At 44.9% G+C, this 25,346-nt stretch overlaps 1 protein-coding gene across 2 annotated transcripts in view; it reads left to right on the forward strand.

Annotated features, from left to right (window-relative positions):
* The window catches only part of LOC8032860 (synembryn-A), a 38,702-nt gene extending 15,590 nt beyond the window's left edge, over positions 1-23,112 (forward strand). For both annotated transcript variants that reach the window (XM_029986687.3, XM_029986688.3), the window contains exons 9-16: positions 4,163-4,257; positions 4,759-4,930; positions 11,326-11,460; positions 12,072-12,133; positions 12,322-12,404; positions 16,893-17,043; positions 18,274-18,393; positions 19,259-23,112. In XM_029986687.3, coding sequence (XP_029842547.1) covers positions 4,163-4,257; positions 4,759-4,930; positions 11,326-11,460; positions 12,072-12,133; positions 12,322-12,404; positions 16,893-17,043; positions 18,274-18,393; positions 19,259-19,382 — 942 coding nt within the window. In that variant the 3' untranslated portion in view covers positions 19,383-23,112. The remainder of the gene's footprint in view (positions 1-4,162; positions 4,258-4,758; positions 4,931-11,325; positions 11,461-12,071; positions 12,134-12,321; positions 12,405-16,892; positions 17,044-18,273; positions 18,394-19,258) is intronic.
* Positions 23,113-25,346: the final 2,234 nt, after the last annotated feature.

The raw sequence follows: 25,346 nt of genomic DNA on the forward strand, positions 1-25,346 counted from the left end.
TTGTTTAGACGTGGACATCTTGAAACCAAAGCTCCCAAACTAAAATGTGTTTCCCAACATAAATATTGCTTTGAGTTTTCTCTTTTTTTTTCTTTTTTTTTTTTATTGGGGTTGTTTGTTTTGTTAGGTAAGTTCTTTATTTAGTCGCATAAAAAAAATATTTCTGGCAAGTTCACTGACATTCTAACTCTTAATCATACCTTGTGGAAAAGCGTTCATTTTTGAGGGAGGGACAAGACAATTTTTATTGGGAGAGCTAATCAGCTTATGTCTTCCTTGACACACCAAAATGTAGCCAAAGCTGCTTTCTAGAAGAAAAAGGAGATTGGAATATAATTAGGGTGTGTACTTTCCGGTGTTTATTTGTGAGAAAAATCGGCGGATGTTTTTCGGTGTTTATTTATTTTCAAAACACCGGTGTATTTCAGTGGAACGTCTCACGTCGAGGCTAAAATCGGTGATTATCGGTGAAAAAAGCGATTGATCACAGACAAAGATTTCCAATTTTATTCACATAGTTCATACACTTCTTCTCTAGGAAGCAACTATTTCTCACACTTGGTTATTATAGTAGATGCAAGCATACTTTCATGCTTGCATCTACACGTTCCTTGCGGTTCGCAACCCGCATTTATGAAAACGCACGCTCCTGTACAACACGGACGTTGGCAGTGTCTTCCAGGAACCACAGCAACCTCTAAATACATGGCTTGCACCGACATCACTTGGCCAGACACAATGAGGAAAAGGCACGTGAGAGCCTACCCTCCATTGCGTTAATTTGTCCACAAAAGGGGGCCTTGTGAGACACTATGGGGGAAATGGGTGTAAACCCGTTTGTCATGTGGGCATTCGTCACAGGCCAACTGGTAATAGGCCCGTTCGTCACCGCGGAACATTCGTCATAGGGGAATTTGTCCCTAGGAACGTTTGTCACTGTGCGAACCGGATATTTGAATTTGCCCAACATATATTCACCTGGCTGAGCATGCAATAAAGATTAGTACGGTATATTTAATTTTACTAAAGAGAGGGAACATCAAAACAAGTCATCGTTGTACTTAGAAAACAACAGAATTATTGAGCGAAATAAAAAAAAAAATTAAAAAGCAATATTCTGAGCTACCACCCTCAGGGTTTCTAGACGATTGCGACCATTGTAGCGGCTCACAATGATCTGAAGACGCCGGTTGCTGTCGTCGTGCTTCTTGGACACCCTCGAAGATGTCGTGCCGCCCGCTACTTGAGCCAGCTTCATCTCTGTTAAGGATAAAAAGAAAAAAGAACACACACACTCGTGGAGAAAGTTTTTTGATTGGGCACCGTACTGAAATTTTGAGCCACAAATCCAAAAATGTACTACAGAAAACGTCCAAGTTCTCAGAGGATTAGGTCAGTTCTAACGTGCAGTCCCCGGAGCCGCGCTTTGATGCTGCTGTTCGTCCTTGTTGGCCTTTCTGCTAGTGTTGATTCTCTGACTGACCAAACCAGAGGAGGGGAGGTGGCCAACGACAAGCCGTTTCGACGGGGTCTCCCGATATACACGTCCTCGAAGTAGTCCGCCACGAGTGAGGCATCGGTGGGGAAAATCTCGAGAAGTACCTTGAAGGCCTCGGGAATGTCGGCGATTGGCAAGAAGGCCAATGCTGGATGCATTCCCATTTGAAAATCAACAAGAAATAAAGTAAGCTTACCTGAAGACAAAAATAAGACATATAAATAGAATGCCGCATACCAGAACAGCAAACTTGTCATCTGAATTGTAGCGACTCTGGTGACCACTGGAGCACACCTTCCTAGACACCGACTGGGATAAGTGAAAAAAAGCCTCCCTGTATCGTTGATGGCCGCTATCTTGAAGCCCGTGTAAGCCACCTCAAGGCAGTTGGCCCCCCATGTGACTCAGAACGACGTCGAAAAACCTTAATACGAGCGAACATATTTTGAAGTGTTTGAACACATATCCAATAATAGGACCACCGAGCGTTTCGTTTTATACGCTTATCAGAGCTCTTGAATGCTCACCTTTTGTAGGTAGCTTCAGATTTGTTGGGCAGCAAGCCGTAAACCATTGGCTTTACCACGCCGTTGACTGTGGCATGCTCCGTGTACAGTTAGTAGAACTGTGCCGGGGTCACTTTAAAGGTCCCGTCCGCGAACCACGTAGTCGCCTGAGCCAGACAGCTCAAGTTGCGCTCGGTAGCAAAGATCAGCATTCTTTCGCCGTCGCCCTCTCCGCTATCATGGAAGAGAAAGGAGTCTCCTTTGACTGTGGTCTGCATGCAGGTAAAACAGTCATTAATATCATAATATGTCGCGCACTGTGATTTTGCGCTGCAATACACTTTACTTTGAACTCTGGGCATTCGATCGTATGTCGGCTCTGCAAGATGATACGCTGTACTCGAAATTCGCCCGCTGCCTTTGCTTGCGGATGATGCGCCGAAGTGTTGGCGGTGCGGGAATCTGCAAAGCAGTGTGGTCACTGACACAGGCAACCGCAGCCAGAAGAATTTGGTGTGGTGCTAGACGGCCTTCCACTGGAATAAAGGACATTAGTGACCTTGTTTTGGGAATATAAGAGCAGGAACAGATTTTGGTACATACCAGCTTTTTCCTCCATCTGATGACGAACCCAAGCACGTTTATCTTGGTGTTGTCAAATGCATGCGTATGGTCTCCTGAACAAGAGATTACACGAGTCTTGGCGTGATCGGAGGCTATTTTAGTTTTACAAACTCCTCTTCGCCGGTAGGCCCAATAGAACGTAGTTTCGTAAACCTTAATGCAAGTGTAGGAATGTCCTTCGTGAAGAAGCATAGCGCCACCTTTCTTAGTAAGTAACTACCTCCATTTAGAAATCGAGAGTGATATTTTTATAATCGGAGGGCAACCGGCATAATAAGCCCTAAAACGAGGCATTAAAAAAAAAAAAAAAAGAATCGCGTTTGGTGGGCTTTTTTTTATTGTGAACTTTATGTTCTCGAAGTTCTTTTGTAAGAAAGTTGACCCCAATAAGACAACATGCAGGCTAAAGGCTGCAGGCTGCCTTAACTTGGGGTCATTGGGACATGCTTTTGTTTCCCCGTAGTAAACCTCACTGGCCTTGCATGGATTTAATAAAGTGGCCCCCTTTCGTAACTTTCCTAAGAAAACAAGATGGAAAAACAAAAAAAACGTTTAACAATCTTGAAGTCATTGTGTGACGAACTGCCAGCGTGACGAATCACCCAATGACCAATGTTCCGCTGTGACGAACGGGCCTGTTACCAGTTGCCCTATGACGAATCGACATGTGACGAATGGGCCGTATCCCGGGGGAAATGCGTACGAGAGCTTAGCTTCCACTGCGCTCACTATACGCTTTTGACCCCCAGAAAGGAGGGCGGACTGACGCCACCTGCAAGCCATGTATAAGCACTGGAAGAATGCAGGATCTGCGAGATACGAACCTCTACGGGGAAAGGGTTTCGCTAGGTCGGAAACTAGCACCAACCGGTGTTTTTCGGTTTTAACCAAGGCGAAAATATCCAACCACTGGTGTTTTTCGGTTTTAACCGATTTTATATTTTCGTCACCGACGAATGTTTATCGGTGTTTTTCGGTTAAAACCGGAAAATGCACACCCTAAATATAATGTATGGGAAACATTTTCCGAAATTAGTCGTCGAACTTGAAATTTATGTGAAATTCCTTTGAAGAAAACTGGAGTGCTCAAAATATTCGCCAAAGGTACCATTCTGGGGCCTTGCCTTGGGATAGAACCTTCAAAAAATCTTTCAAACGCGCAAGTTTCTCTCTTGTCCCTTTCCACTGAAGAAGTAAATCGCTTCATCAGTTTGGTTCACAATTTAAGCATAGCTGAGCTTTGCATTCGTCTACCCTTACAAGCTAAACAATTCTACCTTTCTCCCAAGTGTACATCGTTATCATCAGTTTTCTTGAGTCTATAGCCTATCCGGTTGCAAAAGAGGCTTTCTCATCTGTGTTTCAGAACGTTAAGACCAGAAAATTTAGTAACCTCTCGTATCCCATAATGATTTTTTTCTAGTTTCTTGTTTTATCTCAACACTTTTTGCAAACATTTTGTAACCATTGCAGGAAGAAAAGGTACTTTTTTTTTATGTTGATGCTTTTTGTAAACTTTTCATAACCATTGCAGGAGGAAGAGGTACATTTCCAGCGTTTGGTGGGCATTTTGCACGACCTGCTTCTATGTGATGTCGCTGACCCGGAGAGCAAAGACCAGCTGTGCGGGTGCGTCTGTTGCGTCACGTCTTCTGTTTTCCTTACACTGCTGGGGAGAAGGGGGGGGGGGGGGGGGGGCGGGCGGGCACCAGGTACAGTGCCTGCAACACTTCTCCGACCGCTCCGTTTACCACGTCTTCATTTGTGGCTCCTCGGTCTCAGACTCGCAACTTCATAAAAGTGTCTCGCTCTTGCCCGCCACGATCTTGGCGGCGGCAGAAAGGCATACGCAGCAGACGCCTCTTCTGCTGGAGGCCGTTTTCCAGCCAGACAGTCCCCAAGAAACTTCAGCAGTTGCGAGTTGGGATGCTGTGTCGAGGGCAACTCTTGCATTTGCTCGTCTTTTCTGCCAGAACCGCCGTGACCAACTTCCGGGATTGAGGCGGCGTACTTTCAATGTATAGGTTGTGTAGGAGGACACTAATTGCTCCGGTCAGAGACACTTTTTAGGCACTGCAGCGGTGGTTTCCGTGGTGCACTTGTGAAACTGGGGGGAAATTTTTGATGCAGCCAAGTGGTCCACCTCCTCTCCAATATGCCCCGATCGACGTACGAAGAGCTCCTCACGGAGGTGATTCCGGGGTCGGCTCCGATGGATCCTCCGGAGGAGCAGTTTGAAGGATTCAGCACGGAGGCCGTCTCGGCGTTAGTGGGCTACCTCGAACGCAGGCTCAAGGAAGAGGTCAGTCGTTTGGTTCACTGGACGCAAACTGAATCTTGTCGATTCCGGCTAATTGAAAAAGTTAAGTGCGATCGGCGTGGCCGGTCGTTTAATTCAGTATACCAATTGAAATTTTGATGCGTAGCATTAAGGAGCTCGTGTCGCAAAAAAGCCGGCGTCGGTGGCGTGACATGAAAATCCTGATTGGTCAATAGGGACATGACGTCAGAGCGACACAACTTTACGCGTGGAGTTTCAAACAACCCACAAGACTCGCGTGAAACGTGATGTCACGCGTGGAATGAAAGTGACTAAAAAGCATGACACGTAATACAAATTAAAGGTTGTCGCATATCTCAAATGCCTTCACTTTATAAAGTAATTATTTGCCTTAAAGAAAAAATTTGAAACATTTTAGGCGAAATTTTAATCCACGATTTTTCGGTTACGTGCCAGACACTCTACTTAATTGGCCATGTCCGCCGCACTTCCTCCTCACTGGCAGGAAGAGCATGAGATGCGAATGAGAAGGCGACGCTAGGTCGTTCTCAAGTTAGATTTCAGGTACAGGAATAATGCAAATGGAGGGACTTCGTGTGGTCACCATTGTGTATTCACAACTTGGTCAGAATCTGGTCCTCAAGGGACATGGATGCTGCTTATCTATGACAAGTCATATAACTCTGACATGAACTTTGTTGCTACTTTTGAAAAATTGAAGAAATGTTTTTTTACTGATGATTAATCATTAGTCAAATTTTTCTTTCACTTTGTATGTGTGCATGTCTCCTGAGGCCTGCCACCTGTTTGGGAGCTCAATGAAACATTGATTGATTGGTTGCTTCATAACTCTACTATCTACCTACCTTATATTTTGATTCTCCAGTATTTACCAAAACTATGAGAAACATGTAGAAGAACTTGTAATTGAGCTAGTTGGGGAACATTAGGAAACACGGTGTAAGGCGCAAAAAACAACAGAAAAGGACGAAGACACGCAGAGGCACCTGTGTGTATGTGTATTCTTCCTTGTGTCTGTTGTTTTTTGCACCTTACATCATGCTTCCTACTGTAAACATAAGCGAAATGTTATTTCCATAGATTGTTGTATAAAGTGGCAACTCGATCTTATTGACTGCCTGGCATATATTGTTTTTTTATTTTTAGTAACTTCTACATAAGTGCAGTAGAATTGACATAAATGTAAATGCAGGAATCCGTTTTATGTAGTGGGGTCAGGCCTACGCAAAATGGATAAGGTCCAATAAATGTCATTTTTCATTTTCTTAGTGAAATGTGTACTGTCACGTTCAGTGTGAGCTGAAACAATCTTGCACGTTTTGGCATACCTGCCAGTTTATGAGAGAGCTGTGGTACGAACTAGGCGCAGAATGCAAAGTCGAAGTCCAGTACTATGGACTTTTCGACAAATTAAGGCTGCGGTCCCACGGCAGCCATCTTGAACAAAGCGTTAGTTCAACCAATAGATGGCGACACGCACCCGTGGGGTGGCCGAAACATTGGTTCACGGAGGGATGGCTCGAGCACCATCACGTTCCCCTCGTGGCCTTGCTCGCACCGCTGCCAGCTGTGCTCAGCTAGCTCAGTAGCGTGGCCCAGCAAACGGATGTATGCGAGAATGTCAGGTTGGGTAGAAATTGTTCTCTGATATAGGGAGATGTGGTTCGGCGGTTGTAACGGGCTTTCGCAATAAATCTTACCAAGAAGGAATCAAATGTTCATTGACGTGTCAATATTCTATCAATGAAAAATTATTTTGCAGGAATGCACGCTCAGTAGACTCAATCTTCCAAGACACCAGTAGAAGCGGACGTCAAGTAAACTGCTTCGCGATTCACGGACGACTAAAATAACGTCACGAAATATTGTGCTTCACTGGGTCCGGAAGATGTTGTAAAGGTTGTTACATTTTAGTTCCCAGAAACTTTCTGGAAAGACTCGAAGTCTTCCTTGAGTCCAACGCCATCATGAACAGTAACTGAAAACGATCCACTATTCAGTCGGTGGGTGGCGAAACGTGATCCGCATCTGCGGAGCCATGGTCGATGCGTACTCCAAGTGGCTAGAAGTTTACACGATGCCTGCCACGACGTCCAAACACGTCATTGACGTTCTACGGTCTCTTTTACCTACTTTTGCCCTACCGAAAATACTTTTCTCCGATAACGCGCCAAATCTCGCATCACATAAAATAAACAAGTTTTTGAAGAAAAAAAAGAAAAACGGCATCAGGCATCACATTAGTGCACCATACCATCCTGCAACTAACGGGCAAGCAGAACAGATGGTGTGCAAAACAAAAAAAGCCCTTTTGAAGCTTACGGAAGAAGTAGTTCAGTGAAGAATCGCCAGGTTCTTGCTCCAGCAGCACGCCGACGGTCTCATATTACACGGTAAAAACACCCGCCGAAGCAGTATTTGGCGGACGAAGAGCCACACCCCTCGATCTCATGATACAATGGCCTACGAACGAAGATCGAGAGATTCCCAGATCGGGAGTAATGGCAGTTTGTTCGGTCGGACAACTCGTCTACGTGAGGAATTTCAGCGGAAGTCGGGCCTTTCATGTAAAACTTGAGTAGAAAAGACTCTATGTTGGTTGACCGGAAGGTGTCATCCCTCTGAATACGTTGGATATCAATGCCCTTGAGTGTAAATATAACTAAATCACAAAACTCTCTTTGTGTATTGTGTAACTGCCCTTGTATTTGATAGTAGAAGCTATGGTGGTGATTTGGACCTTTCACACCAGGCTCCTTTTTCTTATTTTTCGCCGCATACTCCTTTGCGGTTTGAGTATACGCTTCAATAATCTTTCGGAACGGGGACAGTTTACGTCAACGAGGCCATTTGTTCCAAGTAGTCAATCAGAGAATGCTGCTAGAAATCCGTCCCTCATATTAACGAATAAGCCGCACTTCTGCACAGTGCAGTTTTCCTGTTCCACGTACAGTTGTAAAGCAGCATCGTCATTGATTCTACCATATTCTATTGCGGGTGAAGAAAGGTCTTTGGGTACATGATACTTGAAGCAAGTCTAGCAATGTACGTTGTGATTCGACACCCACTAATGTCGTTGTCCTTATAGAGCCTCATCATTTAATTATTACCTCGTCACTTCATATTGCTCTTCAACAACAGTAAGTACAATAGGCTACCGCTTTATTACAATCCAAGAATTAGAAAATTGAGTCGTTCAGTCCTTCAATATGTTTATCGTTTATATAATGTTATTACGTTACATTACCTCGAGACGATCGACGCCCATCGTCAATCTTCAAATACTTCTACCTGTATATAAATTAGACGCACAAGGGGGGGGGGGGGTGGGGGGGGGGGGCGGGCGGATCGGTGGCCGAGTGCATGGTCTATACTCTGTTTCACTTTATGATGTACCGCAGTAAAAGGTAGAAGCGCGAGCTCCTTGCTCCTCGGCGGCACAAGCTCTCGTATGTAACCAACGCTATGAGCTCGCGCTTCTAGCCTTCTCTGCAGTACAACATAAGGTGAAATGGAGTATAGATGCTTTACACATGCGCCAAATTACAGCCGCCATTGCTGACCTTCTCTTGTCTTACCGAGATGCCGAGCAACTGAAACGGTAGTTGACGATACTCTACAAAGGCCGATGCCTTAGAAAAAGACACAGTTGAATCTAATATGGCAATTACCTGGCCTGCTATGGTAATGATGAAGTGAAATAAACGGAATAAGAGGAAGCAAAAACTGAAGGTCAGTTATGGCGGCGTCCATGCACAGCTGCTGCAAAGCGTCTATAGCGCACGCCAGCTCGGAGCACGTGGAGCGAAAGCTCGCACTGCAGAACCCTCCCCGCCCCTGCCCGTTTTGATCTGGAAGAGCATCGTACCGGCGTGCGGTCGTGTATCACTACGGCGTGGTGCACGTTAAACACCCCAGGTTTGCGGTTTTACCTCACTGGCTAAATTCTTCATCTACAACTGAGACACCAGACGCCCACTAAGGCAGACTAACTTCCGGTTGTATAAACATACCCACAACAATTAGCAATTAGACGCACAATCTCAAAGAACACAGCATGCCGCCTCTTTTCTTTGGATCGTATTTTTTTAAACCAGCGCAAGCTCGCGCGTTCTTTCTTTTGAGACGGTAAGAACGGTTGCACATAAAACCTGCGTTTTTCCTACCCGGCCGCTTCCTCCTCTCATCATGTGTAGTTGGTTATAACTAAATAAGGTATAATAATAGTGTATTATTCATATTTAGTTTCAGTTTCAGTCAGGGGAAAGGAGATTTGAGGGAAGTAGAGCTAATAATTGAGCTGCGCTTAGAGTATTGGCACTCTCTTCCCCGACAGTGTTGTGATTGCCGCCATTTTCGTGCTTGAGCAGAGCAGGCGCAATTGCCGATCGTCATGATTCAAAAGTGCAACATCCTCAGCATTAGATTCGGTGTTAGGAAGCTCATGTAATGTTGCTTTGCTTTGTCGCAAACTGTTTAAAGTGGAGGACGGAAAAGCGTTTCTTGTGATTTCAGATAAAACTTCAAATAACTGGCAACCATGATTTTAAGCCACAATATGGCCAAGTGTCACTACTCTGAATTGTAACTTATTTAATGACACTATTCATGCTCTTGTTCAAGAGGCTTGTAATACCTGGAGGGGCCATGACGTAAGCCCCGTGGTTCCACAAGCCACTACCTTTTGACACCTGCCTCTTCCTCATTCTTCCCGCTTGTGCCAGTTAATTATCTACAGTTCAGAGTAACGACACTTGGCCATATTGTGGCTTAAAATCATGGTGGCCAGTTATCTGAAGCTTTATCTAAAATCACAGGAAACGCTTTTCCGTCCCCCACAAATGTTTAAACAACCCGCGACAGAGCATTGCAATATTGCATCGGCTTCCTAGCACCGCATCTAATGCTGAGGAAGTCGTACTTTTGGATCATGATGATCGGCAGTTGCGTTTGATCTGAGCAAGACCCAAAATGGCGGCGCCCAAAACAATTTTGGGGAACGGAGTGCCGATACTTTAGAGCTCATTTAGTGACTCTAGGCATGAAGTGAACACAGGTGTATTCTTTTCTTCTTCGTCTTTATTGTTTATTGATTTCAATCATGTCGAATAATGAACACATTATATCACGCTACGCTTGTGTAATTATTTGTATTAGATTTATTAACCTGACCCAGTACTTAAACCATTCATTTATCGATAGTAAATCTTCCAATATATTTTTTAAATGTGAAGGTAAAAAGACACGGAGATTGATGATGATACAGACGCCAACGCCGCCCTCGGAAATTTTTTGAACATTAAAAATCAGCAGTTTGTCTGCCATCCGCCAGGTAGCGCAACAAAACACCCAAACAGTTTTTAATTGTTTTTAAAATTAGCTAAGCTCTACACCTATTAAAAAACGAAAGCAAGATCATTCTGAGAATCTAATACATCGCAATGTATATCTATTGCAAACAATACATGTTATTAGATGCCAATAAATCTGTTTGATGTCCAAAAAAGATATGCGTCAAAAACAGGCAAGTTTGAAGGGCTCCTGGAGCGTTATGACTTTGAAAATGAAAAAAAGCCATCGTCCACCTCTTGGGCAACCATTGTAGATCTAAATGGTATAAAAGATTTTATCGTAGTTTAATTATTTCCTCAGCGGCATTTGAAGTACCATGACTCGAAGCACAAAAAAGTGCTACGGTTGATATAAAATATCTAAACAAAAAAATTTTACACTACATTAAATTTTTTTTTGCATATTACCAATTATAAGCACTACATCTGTAGATAATTTCATTGTCCTAGCCCTTGTCATTAAAAAAAATTTGTGCTGAAAAATGACAATTTTAGGGCAATATTTGGAGGGATGAAAAAAACAAAGTAGTGCAAATACCAAAAAAGTGTATCGTTACGTTCTGCTCCGACATCATCTTAACAAAACTGCTATATTGGAACCGTGTTATCTTTAATGGATCGTTCATAAAACATGAACTAGCGGAGCAAGTTAGGGTCCGCGCCATCATATTCGCAACGCTACAAATGCGCATGAACAGTAAACACCAACACACACATAATATCAAATGAAAGAGGATTGCATTACCTTTCGAATGACATCAATCCCACAAAACAGTATTTAAAAGGAGATGAGTAATGACCTGCCAAAAAGTACCTAAACTGCCACATTCAGTGGGACCGTGGCCTTAAGAGATAGTAAAGCTTATGGGGACCGCAGATGCAGAAAAAGGCCAGATCGATTGCTTCGGGTCATACCGATTGTGATAGTGCATATTGACGTATTACCCCACACTGCACCCAAAAGCGAGCATTAAAACTAAAAATTCACCTCTTTCGTGCGTGAAAAAAAAAGAAAAAACGAATGCCATTTGCTCACGGTTGCAGGAGCAGAGCCCAAAGGGGCCCGGCGGTCACCGTACCTGCCCCAAGGACCAATCACAACGCCTCAGCCCCATCCTGCTCTGCCTGACGGAATGCGCCCGGGGACACCGCACGCTGCGACGATACCTGCGCTCCAGGGTGGGCTTTCCCCCACGCCACACTTGAAAAAACCGCCGCGAGTTCTGTCACCTCATAACTCCATTTCTGACTGCTGCCCATTTTCAATTTGGAACTTCGTTAGTGGACAGGAGGTCTAACCGTCATGCCCCTAGCCAACTAAATCTGTAGAAGCAGCGATGGCAAAGATTGTTTGTTTGTGTTTCTGCCGTAGCCGAACGTTGCGTCAGTGTTCGGCTGAGGCTCCTTTTCGATCGATGAAGCGTCGATTGAACGCGACTGCCGGCCAAACGCCAACGCACTGTTCGGGTCCGGTCTGCACCCCGTGCTCGATCGAGGCAGACGACGTAAAGAATCCAGTTCATGGGTCTTGTGTTGCACAAACACCAAGCTCGGTAGAAAACAAGCTGGGCAAACTGCCTCCTGTAGTTCAGTCTCCTCGCCTGTACCAGACACATTTCTATAATTACTCGTGCACTTTGCAATTGGTGCATGGGCTATTGAAGTTTGTGTATTAATGGGAACAGAAGTTGTAGGTACAGTGGTATACCATCTTAAGGAAGTTCTTGCCAAGCCTTTGTTTGTTGGGGCGGTCCTAGCACTTTGATTGAGCGAGAGATTTCTTTCGGCAGGTGCTGCCACCACTGAGTGACGTAATGACTCGGCCCGAAGAAGGAGACAAGCTACGCAACAGGTGGGGTTGGGATCTCTCTGCCGTTCTCTCTCTGCGCCATTCTTGGATATTCTGTCATAAATTATGTTGAAGCCTTTCGCTTAGGTCAAGGATTAATTTGGCATTTTCAGTTTAGGAAGTGTAATTGCTTTGTAGGAAACTTTGCTGTAGAAAAACCAGTGATCCAAGCAGGCTCTTATTTTCTGCAGGCTTGTACGTCTCATGACCTCTTCTGCCACGGATGTCAAGAACCTGACGGCAGATTTCCTCTTTGTCCTCTGCAAAGAGAAAGGTGCATATTTGCTTCTTCTGGTACATTTTCTGCTTGATGTGGCGGTCGGTGTATCTTTGCGAACGTTGTGCTGATTCTGAGCCACAATCAACATGGCTCTGGCCAGAACCTCTTAAGCTTCTGGCCAGAGCCATGCGACTTCTCAGCGCCACCTCCGTCTTTTCCGCACCTCCAGATGTTGATTCATTTTATAAATAAATGCATTCTATAAATAAATGCAAATAAATACATTCTACTCTTTCTCTTTATCTGGCAAGCTCAAATTGGACAAAATAAAAAAATGTTTACCAAGTCCTGGATAGTAAATAGATTTTGGTCATGGGTTTGATGTATTTAAAGTTTGACTTATTCCTCCCAAAGCCGACGGGCGAGTTGCTCTTTGCATCATTCAGTGCTAGCGGTCCGACAAAAAAGCCTGGCGGCAGCTGAACAACTGACTAGATATTCACGGGGCCAATTTTGTACATTCTGCCGACTGAAGTTCCCGTCAAACCAGCCAGAACACAAAGAGGGAGGATGACGCCCTTACATCATTAGCGAGGTTGAGCCATTGAGCAGGAAGACCTGTCGGCAGCCGCCAGGCCCAGCGTGGCCTTTCTCTGGCTCGCGCCAAACGCCGTCCATGCCCTTGAAGAAAATCGCCAGGCACCCTCCGATAACTGTACTATGTGCAGCAACGGCGGCAGGGTAATCCAGAAAAATCAAAAGCACGAAACTGTTTTCTTTTTTTTATATTTTGAGGAATTTGAGGAAAACTATTATTCATGCCTTGGTGAAGGACATACGAGCAATGCTATGTTTAAACTGATAAGCCCTTCGAGAGGGAAGAGGCGCAGCGTATCCTGTGCAATTTTTACTTGATTCAGTAGACTACCTTAGGGCTATTAAGCTAGACCGGCATTCATGCTGTGGACATACGTGAACAGTTGTACATTTGAGGGTAGGTACCCAGCGTGTCCCCAGCAAAGTTTTAAAGAAACGCCGAGAAGCTTTGTTAATGTCATTAAGGCAAAGGTGCAGAGTGTTAGACTGGTGGCAGCTGATAAGACCCGTTTGCTTTACTGACATCCAGCTCAGTTGGTAGAGTGCTCCGCTGGAAATGGAGAGGCCCTTAGTCCGATACCAGGACCCGGCGGATCTGTTCAGCGTGCACCAGTCGCCTAGTTGTGTTTGGAGATTTATGTTTATCCTTTGTCCCCCTTGTTCCCCCTCTCCGGGGATTATTACTGTTTAACGCTGAAGAGGTTCTTGAAGAAAACAAGTTAGAGATGATTCCTAGCATATTTTTGTCCCGTGAACATGAATATCACAAGCATTTGATCCGAACGAATAAATAAACGCGAGAAAAACTAATAAACCAGCTGCTGGGTGCGACGTCATACCCAGAGGTTTCAACCGCCTTGCGCATGTCGCTTGTGAGGGAGCACGTGCTGCGTTTTTGACTCTTCGGGTAAGCCCTTTGGAAGGCGTGGAAATGCTGAGACCTCTCTATAGTATGTCACTATTCCTTCCCTCCCTCCCCCCCCCCCCCCCCTCCCCCCCCGAACATGCTGGTTAGGAGGGGATTCAGCTCTCTTTTGAAAGCGCCGTCAAATACGATATAGCTTCGCCAATACTGGAAACTCCGAAAACACATAGGAGTGGCGGCGAACGTGACAGTGGCGCCTCTAGCGGACTCGGAATCTACGGAAGCAGTCGACGCAATGGAAAAGTATAGGCTCTGCGACGTCCTCGAGCTTTACGAGCCCAGTTTCGTCACCCTAACAGCAGAAACAATTTATTATGGTGAGTCCGCTTGCAAAGCGGAATCCACTGATCGCAACTGCAACGACAATCGAATAACAACGCGCGCATAAACAAAGATAGAGCAGTTTATTTAGCGGTCTCAAACGCCTCTCAGGGGATCACACGCATTTGAAACGCGTCTGGGAAGCGGAAAAAAGGCGTTTAGCTACTCAAACTACGTCGTAATCACTAAAACATGCAAAAATGACATCCTAATATTACCAGAGCAAGCGCACGAGCTGCTGGAGCATAAAAACAAAACAAAAAGTAAGGATAAAAATGACCGTGCAAACACTTACCGAACTTTGCAGAAAAAATGGTGTCGCCATTCCCGACGAAAATAAAAAGAAACGGGAATGAGAAGCGAACAACGGTGAATAAAACAAAGAAGCTAGCAAAAAACTATTTCAAACTCGACGACGATCGTTGCAGCGCTTATGGAAAAAAAAGAAAGAAATATGGAAAGCAGCAAATGAATAGCTGGTGGTCGCCACCGGTGTTGAGTTGACAACAAACAAAGCGGAAGCAACAGACGAAGCTAATAAAAAAAGAAGAAAGCGTCCCTTTTTTTCAGCTGCTTGTTGTACATTTCTTTATTTGCTTTTGCGGCGTAGGTACGAACTAAAAACAAAACAGGGGAAATAAATAACGTAGTGCAGCTCACACTGCCCGGTAAAAAAGAGTCGCAGAAATGTTTGGTCGCAGGAAACAATCTTCTATATGTGCTAGCAGTGAGTAACCGTTTTTTGCTTTCGAATTTCTTTTTCCAGTGACTTTGGCGGGTTATCATCATCATCAATGTTTATTCACGTAAAGATGTACAAAGATGTTGTTCGTTCGCTCGGCTTGACGAAGCAGTTTAAAAGTGCATTCAAGTACTTGTTGACGTAGGTGTCCGTAGGTTGATGTAGGAAGCAGAAGAAAGATTTTCCACCACATCGCACAAACTTGTTCTTGCAATGGTAGGCAGCACATAGCACGCCTGCCATCTCTAAGTATGCTCTGGTGTATGCTCGAATGCGGCCGGTTGATCAACAAACGATGACCCGTAGCAGACGTGCCGGCCGGAGTACACAAATAAAATTCAAATAAAAATGGATAACGAGCTTACACTTCTTAATATACTATTTAATAAATATCAAAAAGCATGTATGACGATTTTGGATTAGAAACTCAATCGAAGGCGAAAATAGGAGGTTATCGCAGACACAGTGGAAGAAAACCACAGCAACAGCAAAGTTGCAGACGGCCCTCAAAATGCCCGGGCCTAGCGCAGACGAACCGGGGGTAGTAAGCGCCGAAGCGAAGGAAGAGGAGTAAAAACTAAGCCAAACAAAGCAAGGATATGCAGGCAAAAAGAAAACAAAAATTTACACAGCAACATACAAGCAGGAGGAAGAAATAACGCGGCAGGGTGGCGTCGCCTCAAAAATATAAAAGAAAGAAGACTCAAAAATGGAAAGAGTGGAGACGGTTCAACGGGTGTCGGCTTTTATCGTAGAAGTAAAGAAGCAGCGAAGCAGAAGATGTTGGTCGTCCCTGCGCTAACAATCGGAATTTGTACACTGTAAATAACGTGACTGAAATCACCTTTTTTCGCGGGGCTACGACGATCTCCCCTTCTTTCTTTGCAAGCGCGAGAAGTCTGCTTTTTTCGTAATTCCGCTTTTGTTAATCTATAATCGCGTCAGATTTGCATATGCACAACGACTTCTTCGGGGCATACTGACATCGCCGTAACGTACGTGGTTCGAAATTGACTTCTGCTTCTTCATCCGGAGACGATCTTAACGGGATTAGCCAGCTCGCCTGTTCGACGAAACGGTTATAAGCAAGACATTCATGAGAAATGGGAATTGCAACGACAAAACGAATTGACTGATAAGAACAATAAAGTTGAAACGAAGCTATGTTCTGAAATGTTTGTACATTTCCCTTTTTCATGAAACAGCGCGAAGGCATACATTCGTGTTTTGCTTGGCTTACATAAGTTGTGACAGAATGTTTTCTTCGGGAGAACTCCGAAATTGCCCTCAGAAAGCTGTAACATCTTTCCCACGCAAAGAGAATGTCCTTCACTCATGAGCTGGCACCCATTTTTTAACTTTCAAAGCAGCAAATGTCCGTGACAAGTTTTTTACGTTGGTCACCTCGCACGGAGATAGGCAAAATTAATGCATTTTGGAGAATTTGTCTGCTAGCGGAGACTTTGAGCTCTCCAGGGGCGCTGCAATCACTTTTCGCCCCGTTTTCCGCGGGAGTTGCCAGTATTGGCTTTCACGGTATTTGGCGCCGTTGTGGCTACTTGGCGCATCAACCTGAAATAAAAAATTTTGATATTCGTGATCTTGAAGGCTAAATGAAGACGATTTAAGGGTTTTTTTCTCAACTAGAGAGCCGCTTCAGTTTCCCTTTAAACATAGAACAACATTCAACAACAATTGTCACTTGTTAAGTCCCAGAGCAAAAAAGGCAGATGGGGCACGCGATAGGATAGGCTTCACTGCCGTGCACTGGTGTGGTCGGAAAAACAGCCGACACAAAAGAGCACCTTGGTTAGCTCAGTGGGCCCAGAAGTCTGGGGCGGGCACTCGAAAAGTCCTTCGCTTATTTTTCTCGCGTTTCAAAAATAGCTGGGTGCTCGTAAAGGACACGGGGGCACACTCGGTATTTTACAGTAGGAGTTCTGACTTGTTCTCGCAGTTGGGCGCATGGTGAAGTACACGGGCTACGGCAACGCAGCGGGGCTCTTGGCCAGGCGAGGCCTCTTGCTGGGGGGACCCACGAGCGACTGCTCTTACTCCAGCGACTCGGAGGACAGTGACACCGAGGAGTACGCCAAGTACAAGGACAGGTTCGTCCTCGGTTGCCTGTCTTTGCCTTCTCGTGAGCTTTGCTTTTTGTGCCACGTTGTGGACCTGAATTGTAGCTGCATATTCCCGAAAATTGTGTCTTGGCAAACCTGTGTCCATGTTGCAATGTCAAGAGCGTTCTTCAGTTCGGTTTCCTGCAGTACTAGCAAGTGCGGGCACTTGCATACTTGCATGTGCTAGCAGATGCAGCAGCACTTTACTCAGTGTCGGCTTCTTCTAGCCACATCGTCGAGGCTGGCGTAGTTTCAACAGTGCTCCAGCACTGTGGAAGCCACTTGTACGAGCACTGTGCTTTGCCTTGCATCTTCTTAAGAGAGCGGGTGCGAATGTGACCCAAGACAAAGTCACCTGCTGTCGCAGTTGTGCAGGGCTACACCACTTTAGAAACTACACTAGCCTGGGCAACGTGTGCAAAAGAGTATATGCCGAGCATAGTGAGTATGCGTGCCACTAGCAAGTATGTCCAGCACTAGCAAGGCAATGCATTTCAACGGTGTGTGCAGTGGCCGCTTATGCAGCACTCTTTAATGAATCTCACTTGAAATTCAGAACGAATTTTCGGCTGTTTTGGGCATCTTTTCTTTTTGGATGCACTATAAACATTTTGGATTGGCAGGAAAACTCTTCTTCTCCACATTTGTTGCTGATGAGTAGAATCTATAACACACTGTGTTGACAAATCACTTCCGACTCCATATATGATCTCTAGAGTTTCTCAAATCTCGTTTACTTGTCGTTTGGCATCTCGCAAGTGGCTTCAGTGTGGCCAGAAGTGTTTATTCACAAGAGTCCTTGGAGCCATGAGAGTTGTCATAATTGGAGTTCATTGTGTATCTGATTGAATAGGCCACACAGATTGATTTGTTGTGTTTACCTGTAGGAAAACAATTAGTAGCTGCTACCAGAACTTTCTTTTTGTACGAGCATACCACAAGGATCTTGTGTGATGTGATTCCTTTAATGGGCACTCATTGGAAGGCAAGGCAAGGGGGGACCTTTCATTTTCCCTCTTTGTCCCTAAAACAAGTGCCTGCACTAAAATCTTTAGTACATTTACTCCACACCTACTTATTACACCTCTATATCGGATTGTCTGTTTCACATCATAAACATTTATTAATTGAATTTATCTTTGTGAGAGAGAGAGAGAGATGACTGAAACACTGTCTGCATTCCTCGCAGTTAAAACAGTTCTCGGGTCTTTGTTGCAGGATCAACCCTGTGGTGGGCTGCTACGAAGAGCCCGGAGTCAGTGCCCTGGAGGGAATGAGCGAAGAACAGAAGGAGCATGAGGCTCTGCAGCTGGCCACCCTGATGGACAAGCTCGCCAGGCAAGTTTCAGAGCAGCCTGAAGTATCCGGGAGGTGCACTTTGACTGCGGCAACTGCTATCGTTTTGCCACTTTTGGTTATCGATCGGCAGCCTGCTGCAACACTTCGGTGCCGCGTTGTTTCAATCGTGGCCGGAGAAACGGAGCCCATCCTTGGATGCGGGAACCAGCACTTGGAACACTATGCATGGCTTTATTCATGCAGACTGTTCATACTACCTTTATACTACCTTTCATACAACCGAAGAGTCCAGAAATTGAAAAATCACCTGTCAGTTTTAGGTATAAATTATGTAAAGCAGGTTGTGATAACAAATGTTTTGTAAACTTTTAGCGATGACAAAGTTTGTTATGTTGTCACGGCATTCTTTTGGCATTACCAAATACTATCATGCTGCATCGCTCTGTAACGAACAAAAGCTTTGCCATTTTCTGTTCGAAGGGGTGGGGTGGCACATGTTAGTTTTTAAACATGTCAAACAGAAAACGGGGAAGCTTTTGTTTGTTGTATGAGTCAAAACGAAAGTGATGATTTTCTTATACTTGTTATTTCTCAAACATCCAAATATTTTGTTAAAAAAAGAAGTGCAACAAACAAAACGAAGATCAGTAAGTAACTTTTAGAGCCCATAGGAAGCTCCCAAAAGAGCACAAGCACTTGTGACTAGCGGAGAGTCACGTGACTGCTACTAGTTGCCACTTCTCCACGGGCTCCCGCGGGCTCCAACTACAAATTCGTTTTGCGCCGTAATAAAAAAAAAAAAAAGAAGTTTTGGTTGTAAATGTATTTTATGATTTTTTTTCTTTTCTTTTGCATATATTTTTTAATAGATGGCGTGATTAACCAACTGTTTGTTTTTTTCCAGGGGAGGCGTGGTGCAGCCAGCACGCGTCGGGGCCGATGGACGCCCATATCCCATCGAGCACGTGCTTCAGCTCCAGGAAGGTTTGCCCCACGACAGGGATTTCACAGAGTCTGAGTCAGACTAGTCCGAGGAATCCGCCACAGCGGTACGGTCTGTCAGTACGATTGAAATGCTGGTCTTCGTACCGTCCCATTGGACGCGGCCAAAGCTATACTGGCTAGCGAAGATCGGCGGAACGCTCCGCCGCAAAATTGTGGGTCCATTTTTGTTCCTAGAGACACCCAGAAGAAGCTCGCTCCGGACAAGAAAATGCAGCATCATACTTTTACCATAATATAGAATTTTGCATAGTTTCAATCAAGCTCGCAAATTTTCACAAGTGCTGCGACATTCGATGTGCGGGGTTTTCTCCAGATGAAAGTAGTGGCGTCGAGCTTCTTTGGAGTTTATCCTCCCATCAAATGCGGAGAGAGGGCGTATTGCTTACATGCACTTGATAGGGAAAGGTCGAGGGGGGAGTATATGGCGGCACAATTAATTTTTACTTCAAGAAGAAACAAAAAACTACTGCTTTTTCGAGTATTGAGGGTTACGATCGGGAAAAACTGCTAAGTTGCCCGCGCGCCTTACTTTGGTTTGCTGGGCTAAAGATCGAGAGGAGGTAAGTTCAAGGGCCAAGCACCTTCGTTGATTCGGGAACGATATGAAGGCCGCAGTCTGCTGGTAGTACATCGAGGCACGTCTACTTTAGTGCAGCTGCGCGGATCTTGAAGTCGACCAGAGCTGCGAGAAACGTGGGTTCTTTGATGGTACGAAGGACCAAGGCAGGCACAGGGTTAAGACTGTCCCAAGTTTCATGCCCCTCTTCTCGTTTTGTCATCTCATCTCTTGACATTTGTGGAGAGTGACTTTCTTTGACGGAAGGAGTGTCCTTGTAAGATATCATTTTGGTTTGAGGGCTGGCAGCTACTACGTCTTTGAGCACGGAGCCGTCGTTTCCGGGGGCAATTCAGATGCAATCACTGGAGTGGTCCATAGTTAATTAGTCTGTTTTTGTGCCAGTGGTTCTCTCCTAGTCATTCACTTGTGTGTTCGATCATGGTTTCTGGTATGGTGAGATCATCCTGCGTTAGTGCCACTCTATCTGTTCCAAGCTGGTGACAACTTAAGGTCACTGGATATTCGCAGAGTGGCAAAGCTCCACAGCTGCCAATTCCTGATATGCGACGATACCAGAGTACGACTGGGTTTCAAAATAAGAGCTGCATATTTGACATCTTAATACCTTGTGAAGGAGGTTGTAGCTGATGGGACGAACTTCAAATGGATCCTCATGGAAACCTTAAAGAAGCAGTCGGCAATTCATGAAGAGATTTTATTTCTTTGAATGTCAGCTCATGACTGGTCACAATAATGTGCATCCTGAAAAGGCTGTCTCTTCATGAAATACTGCTTGGCACTCTGAGGGTTTCAAGATCTCGGCGCCATATTGCATATGTACTGTTCGCAAACATTGCATATGCTGCAGAATCAATCTGAACATGCTCCATGTGGCTGCGAGGTAAAGAAATTTTACTCCAAGATCTGTTTTCCTAGTGGTTGGTTTGAGCAAGTGAAACTACACATACAGTCGACGGTCATTAATTCAAACTAACATGCAGGTCCCATCCTATGCGTCTCTATGGGAGGAAACTCCCAGTAATTCAAACTTTGCTTTATTCAAACAAAGTTTTGTCTCTTTTGAGTTTGAATTAACGAGATTCGACTGTAGTGAAAATCACTCTGTTAAACAAATAGAACAAATGTTTTTTTGTTTTTTTTTCATACTTTGTTTGTTTGAGTACTGCACTGATGAAGTGCTTTGGGAATGATTCAATAGCATACAGGAAAGAAATTTGCAACACCCCCCCCCCCCCCCCCCCGTACACACACACACACACACACACAAAACTTTCCTAATTTCAACAGAACACTAGAGGTGCCATCACAGAGGCCAAGTTATCAAAGCTGGCAGTAACGGTCAATCAAAAACAGTCAAATCTCGAAACGCCATATACAACTATAATTATCAGTTCTTCATAGTGCCCATACTTGTGTTCACATCAAAATCAGCATCAGTGAGCAAGCTCAGCTAAGTGTCGGTATGCCTGTGGAGCACTCGTATGCAAGCGACCAATCACATTGCTTTGCTCTGAATGGGTGCATTGTTTTTAGAAGGGAAGGTGTGTCGCCCTCAGGCTCCCCGTCCTAGGGAGGTCCTGAACCAGTGTTATTCTGGCATTGAGCACATGAGATGAGTTAAGAGCATCACAAGGTGTCACCTGGTGCGCAACTAGTGCAGACAGTGCTTTGGCAGGGAGGTTATATGTGCACATAAAGGACGCTGCCCGTGCGATAGTTATGTGGAACCAGTTGCAACGTTCTTGTCCAGGACCGGACATCCTTGTAACATTTAGATAACATTGGAACTCTTCTGTTTGCTTTAAAGAGGCCTTTCCCTTTAATTTGCTCTCAATCTCCTCGTACAATGGACCGTCACTAATGCCATGAGCCATCGGGGCTAATTCATAGTGCAGAGCATGTCACGTCACCTTCCAATTCGGTGGGCATGATTTCGCGTGGCACGCGTGGAGGACCGTATCGGCAAACGTGGCTGGTAACATCCGTTACAACATTTCGTAAGGTGAACCTTAGTATAAGTCACAGAAGCAAAAACAAAGAATGGTCTTTCCTTAAAAATTGGTGGAATGTGCTTCTGAGATTCCTTTGGCAAAGTGAGAGTTTTTTGCGACTTGTTTTTTTACGCTTTTGCATATCTTCTTGGAGATTTGTGGGGAAGTCTTGCTTCTTGGGACTCGACAGATTTCAATGACTCCGAGACCTCAAATGTGTAATAAAAATGATTAAATTTTGGTTCTGCTCTCACGCCGTTTATGCTCAAAGCGTGGTTGCCAAGACGATCCGTGAAGCATTGGAGTGTGTGCAGGGTGCAATTGACACCACTGTTCTGTGCACAATGTCTGACTTGCGCATTCCTATATTTCATCTTTATGATTGTGTTTTCAGCCATGCAACTGCTAAATAACTGCTGGGGGACTTTCTTCTATTGCTTTTTTTTAATTAATGCTAAAAATTTTCCACCGAGATGGTCTTGTACATCTTTTGTTTGTTGACCATTTCTGCTACTTTCTGCCAGGAGTGGCGGGCCTCTACACGGGACATTCTGTCTTTTAATTGCCTTTCTGCTGTCTTTTTTCTCGCCACAGTAACCAACAGATTTGGTATGTACCTGATATGAGAACGCTTGAAACTGTCATCACTCTTGTGTCACACAATTAGCCATATTTCTCATTACTCACAGCTGTATCGATAGATGTCATATATACTACCGTCGGATCGTTTTCTTTCTCTACGGACACAAACTTGTGCTGTACATATCTGTGTGCTTCGGTACGTTTTGGGAAAACGTGAATGGCCTTGCCGTTCGTCTTTCGTTGGCACATTTGAGCGTGGTCGGATCGTAGACACGTGGACTTTCTTACTTTCCTACAATGTACTCTACAATGTCGCTAGTGTATTGCCGCTGCTCGGAGCCAAACTCTGCGAGTGTTTCAAGTGGCGTGTCCATTAGTGTGCTTGCTCTCCTGAGCGGAATTGTAGACACGTGCAATTATTGTGACGTCATTTACAGTGATGCTTTGTGACAACTATTTATATGATGGAGTCGGTCTTGTCTAGTCCAAGGGACATGGTGATGTGAAAGTCAGAGCCTCTGCACTGACTTCAATGTGTCTTCTGCTACTGTGTGTTGTATTTTTGTATCATATTTTAGCAATACATTGCATTCCAGTTGACTTTGTGTCTTGGGTTTATTTCTTTTGTGTTAGTGACCAGCATGCACTCCATATTTGTAAACTGCACAAAGAGAAGTTGGGATGTGAAGCTGCACACTTGCACACTGAAATTAAACGGGCAGATTAGTCTTAATATGGAAAGCTCGTGGCCTGCCTTAATATATACACCGAGTTTTGCGACTGTTAGGGCTCTAGTAATTTCAATAATCAGTTTACAATTGTTTGACCATTTTTTTCTGGTTACCAAGCATCACTGCCCAAGTTATTCACACTACGGTGCCCATAAACCATGTGATCATGATGTGTAGTTGAACGGTCTCATTCATGGTGCGGCTGGTGCCCCATGCTATCCCTCGTAAAACCCTTCTTTACTGAAAGTACCACCTTGCCCTCTTTCCCTTGAGAATCCCTCGCTCCACCCTCCGCGAGTCTGCCTCTTTCATTTTGACGCTTTTCCCACTCGGCATGCTGCCGAGTGGGAAGAACTAAACTGTGCAAATAAGAAATATTATTATTCCCTCAGCTACTCCAGGACCACTTTCGCTCACCTCCTTGCCTTTTGACCTCCCACCTTGCATGCACGTACGACATTGTTGCGGATGACAGGGAGTTCAGGGCGGTCCAATCCAAACCGCAACACGGCGTCCGGGGACGCCCCGTTCCCGGAACTTGTTTTTATCGCGGGCACTTTCATCATTGCACGTGGTCTCCAAAGAGAGAACAATTGAAAATATATGCAGACGAATGAACCATACTTGATCGAGTGAATCCGAAACCGCCAAAAGTAAAAATATTTGGCGTAGCAAGGATTTCAACGGGTTCCCCAATCACTTGGTCGTGCTCTCAATGTCCGACCTAGAGTTCAAATCCTGGCTTTACCAAATCTCACCCAGTGTCAGGTGTTGACTGAGTTGACACCTGAAATTTTGACTTTTGGCGGTTTTTTAAAACTTTGATTAATATTTAATTGTGTTGCGTGTAAATGTTTATATAGCCCGAAGTTAGTCTGCCTCAACGGGCAGCTTGGTCTCTCAGCAGTAGATGAGCAATTTAGCCAGTGCAGTAACGGCTAGCCTGGTGTCTTGAATGAGCACCACGCAGTAATGATTCACGACCACACGCTGGTACGATGCTCATCCAGATTGAAATGGGCTAGGGTGGGAATTAAACCCAGGATTTCTGGGTTTTGCAGTGAAACTTTGATTAATTCAATCAAATATGGTTCATTCATCTACATATTTTTGATAATATATATAACGGAAAACCGCGCAGTAGGGCACTAGTCGCCACAGGGCAAGAGAGGGAGAAAAAGGCCCTTTTGTGAGATTTTTTATCTTTGAGGGTGAGAATACAACAAAAGCGACTTTGTCTTTTTGCAGGATTCCCGGAAAGCTAGGAGTGCCTTCCCTCAAATTCAATCATTTGGATTTTTTTTTTTTTCATTCATGTTTTTGTTTAGGGTTATCCAATCTACAAAAAAGGTTCTAGGCACGGGAGGAAAATCCTTCTCGTCATCCTTCCCATTTCCCCCTCTCACACAGCTATCTTGACGTTGGGGGGACTCCTTGTTTTTGTTGCTGCAATTCTTGGGTCTGGATAAGCTCGCGACTTATCCAGCTTAAATATGCAACAACAAATGGAGCCAGAGAAAATATTGTAAAGGTGCACTGGGGTAGAGAAGAAACATCAACGTAAAAGAGACGTGGAAGAGACAGAAAATAGGCAGGTCAGGCAGGTCGACACGTGCCGCGCGCCACTTCTGGGAAGAACATGGCGTCTGAAATCTAGTTGAGTGCTGCCTGCTGCTGCGCATAGAAATCGAGCTCGCTGCACGGCTGCACGTTCCTGCATCTTGAAACGACCCACCTTGCACCACTATTAAAACATGAAGGGGTTTTAGAAACGGTTTTAGAGAACGTCTCAAAACAGGCGCTACTCAACACAGCCAGGGGCGGATCCGAGGGAGAGGGGGAGGGACGACGACGGGAACGGCCGGCTACCCCCCTCCCCCCATTCGCCCGCGCATCGACAGATGCTTGTATTCGAACGTGGCACGTGTAAATCGAGCGTTACAGCGCCACTCTGATGGTGCAGCCTGGTGCAGCCATCATAACTGGCATAACTAGGAGTGTCGCGAACTTTTGTCGAACCAGATTTTTTGAGCATAGTTGTAAACCCGAGACTGGGGATACGGACAAGGGACAAAAGACAGAACGACGGAGACTTCGAGCGTG

The sequence above is a fragment of the Ixodes scapularis genome, unplaced genomic scaffold (genome assembly GCF_016920785.2).
Source record: "Ixodes scapularis isolate PalLabHiFi unplaced genomic scaffold, ASM1692078v2 PGA_scaffold7__128_contigs__length_106722199, whole genome shotgun sequence".
NCBI classification, from domain to species: Eukaryota; Metazoa; Arthropoda; class Arachnida; order Ixodida; family Ixodidae; genus Ixodes; species Ixodes scapularis.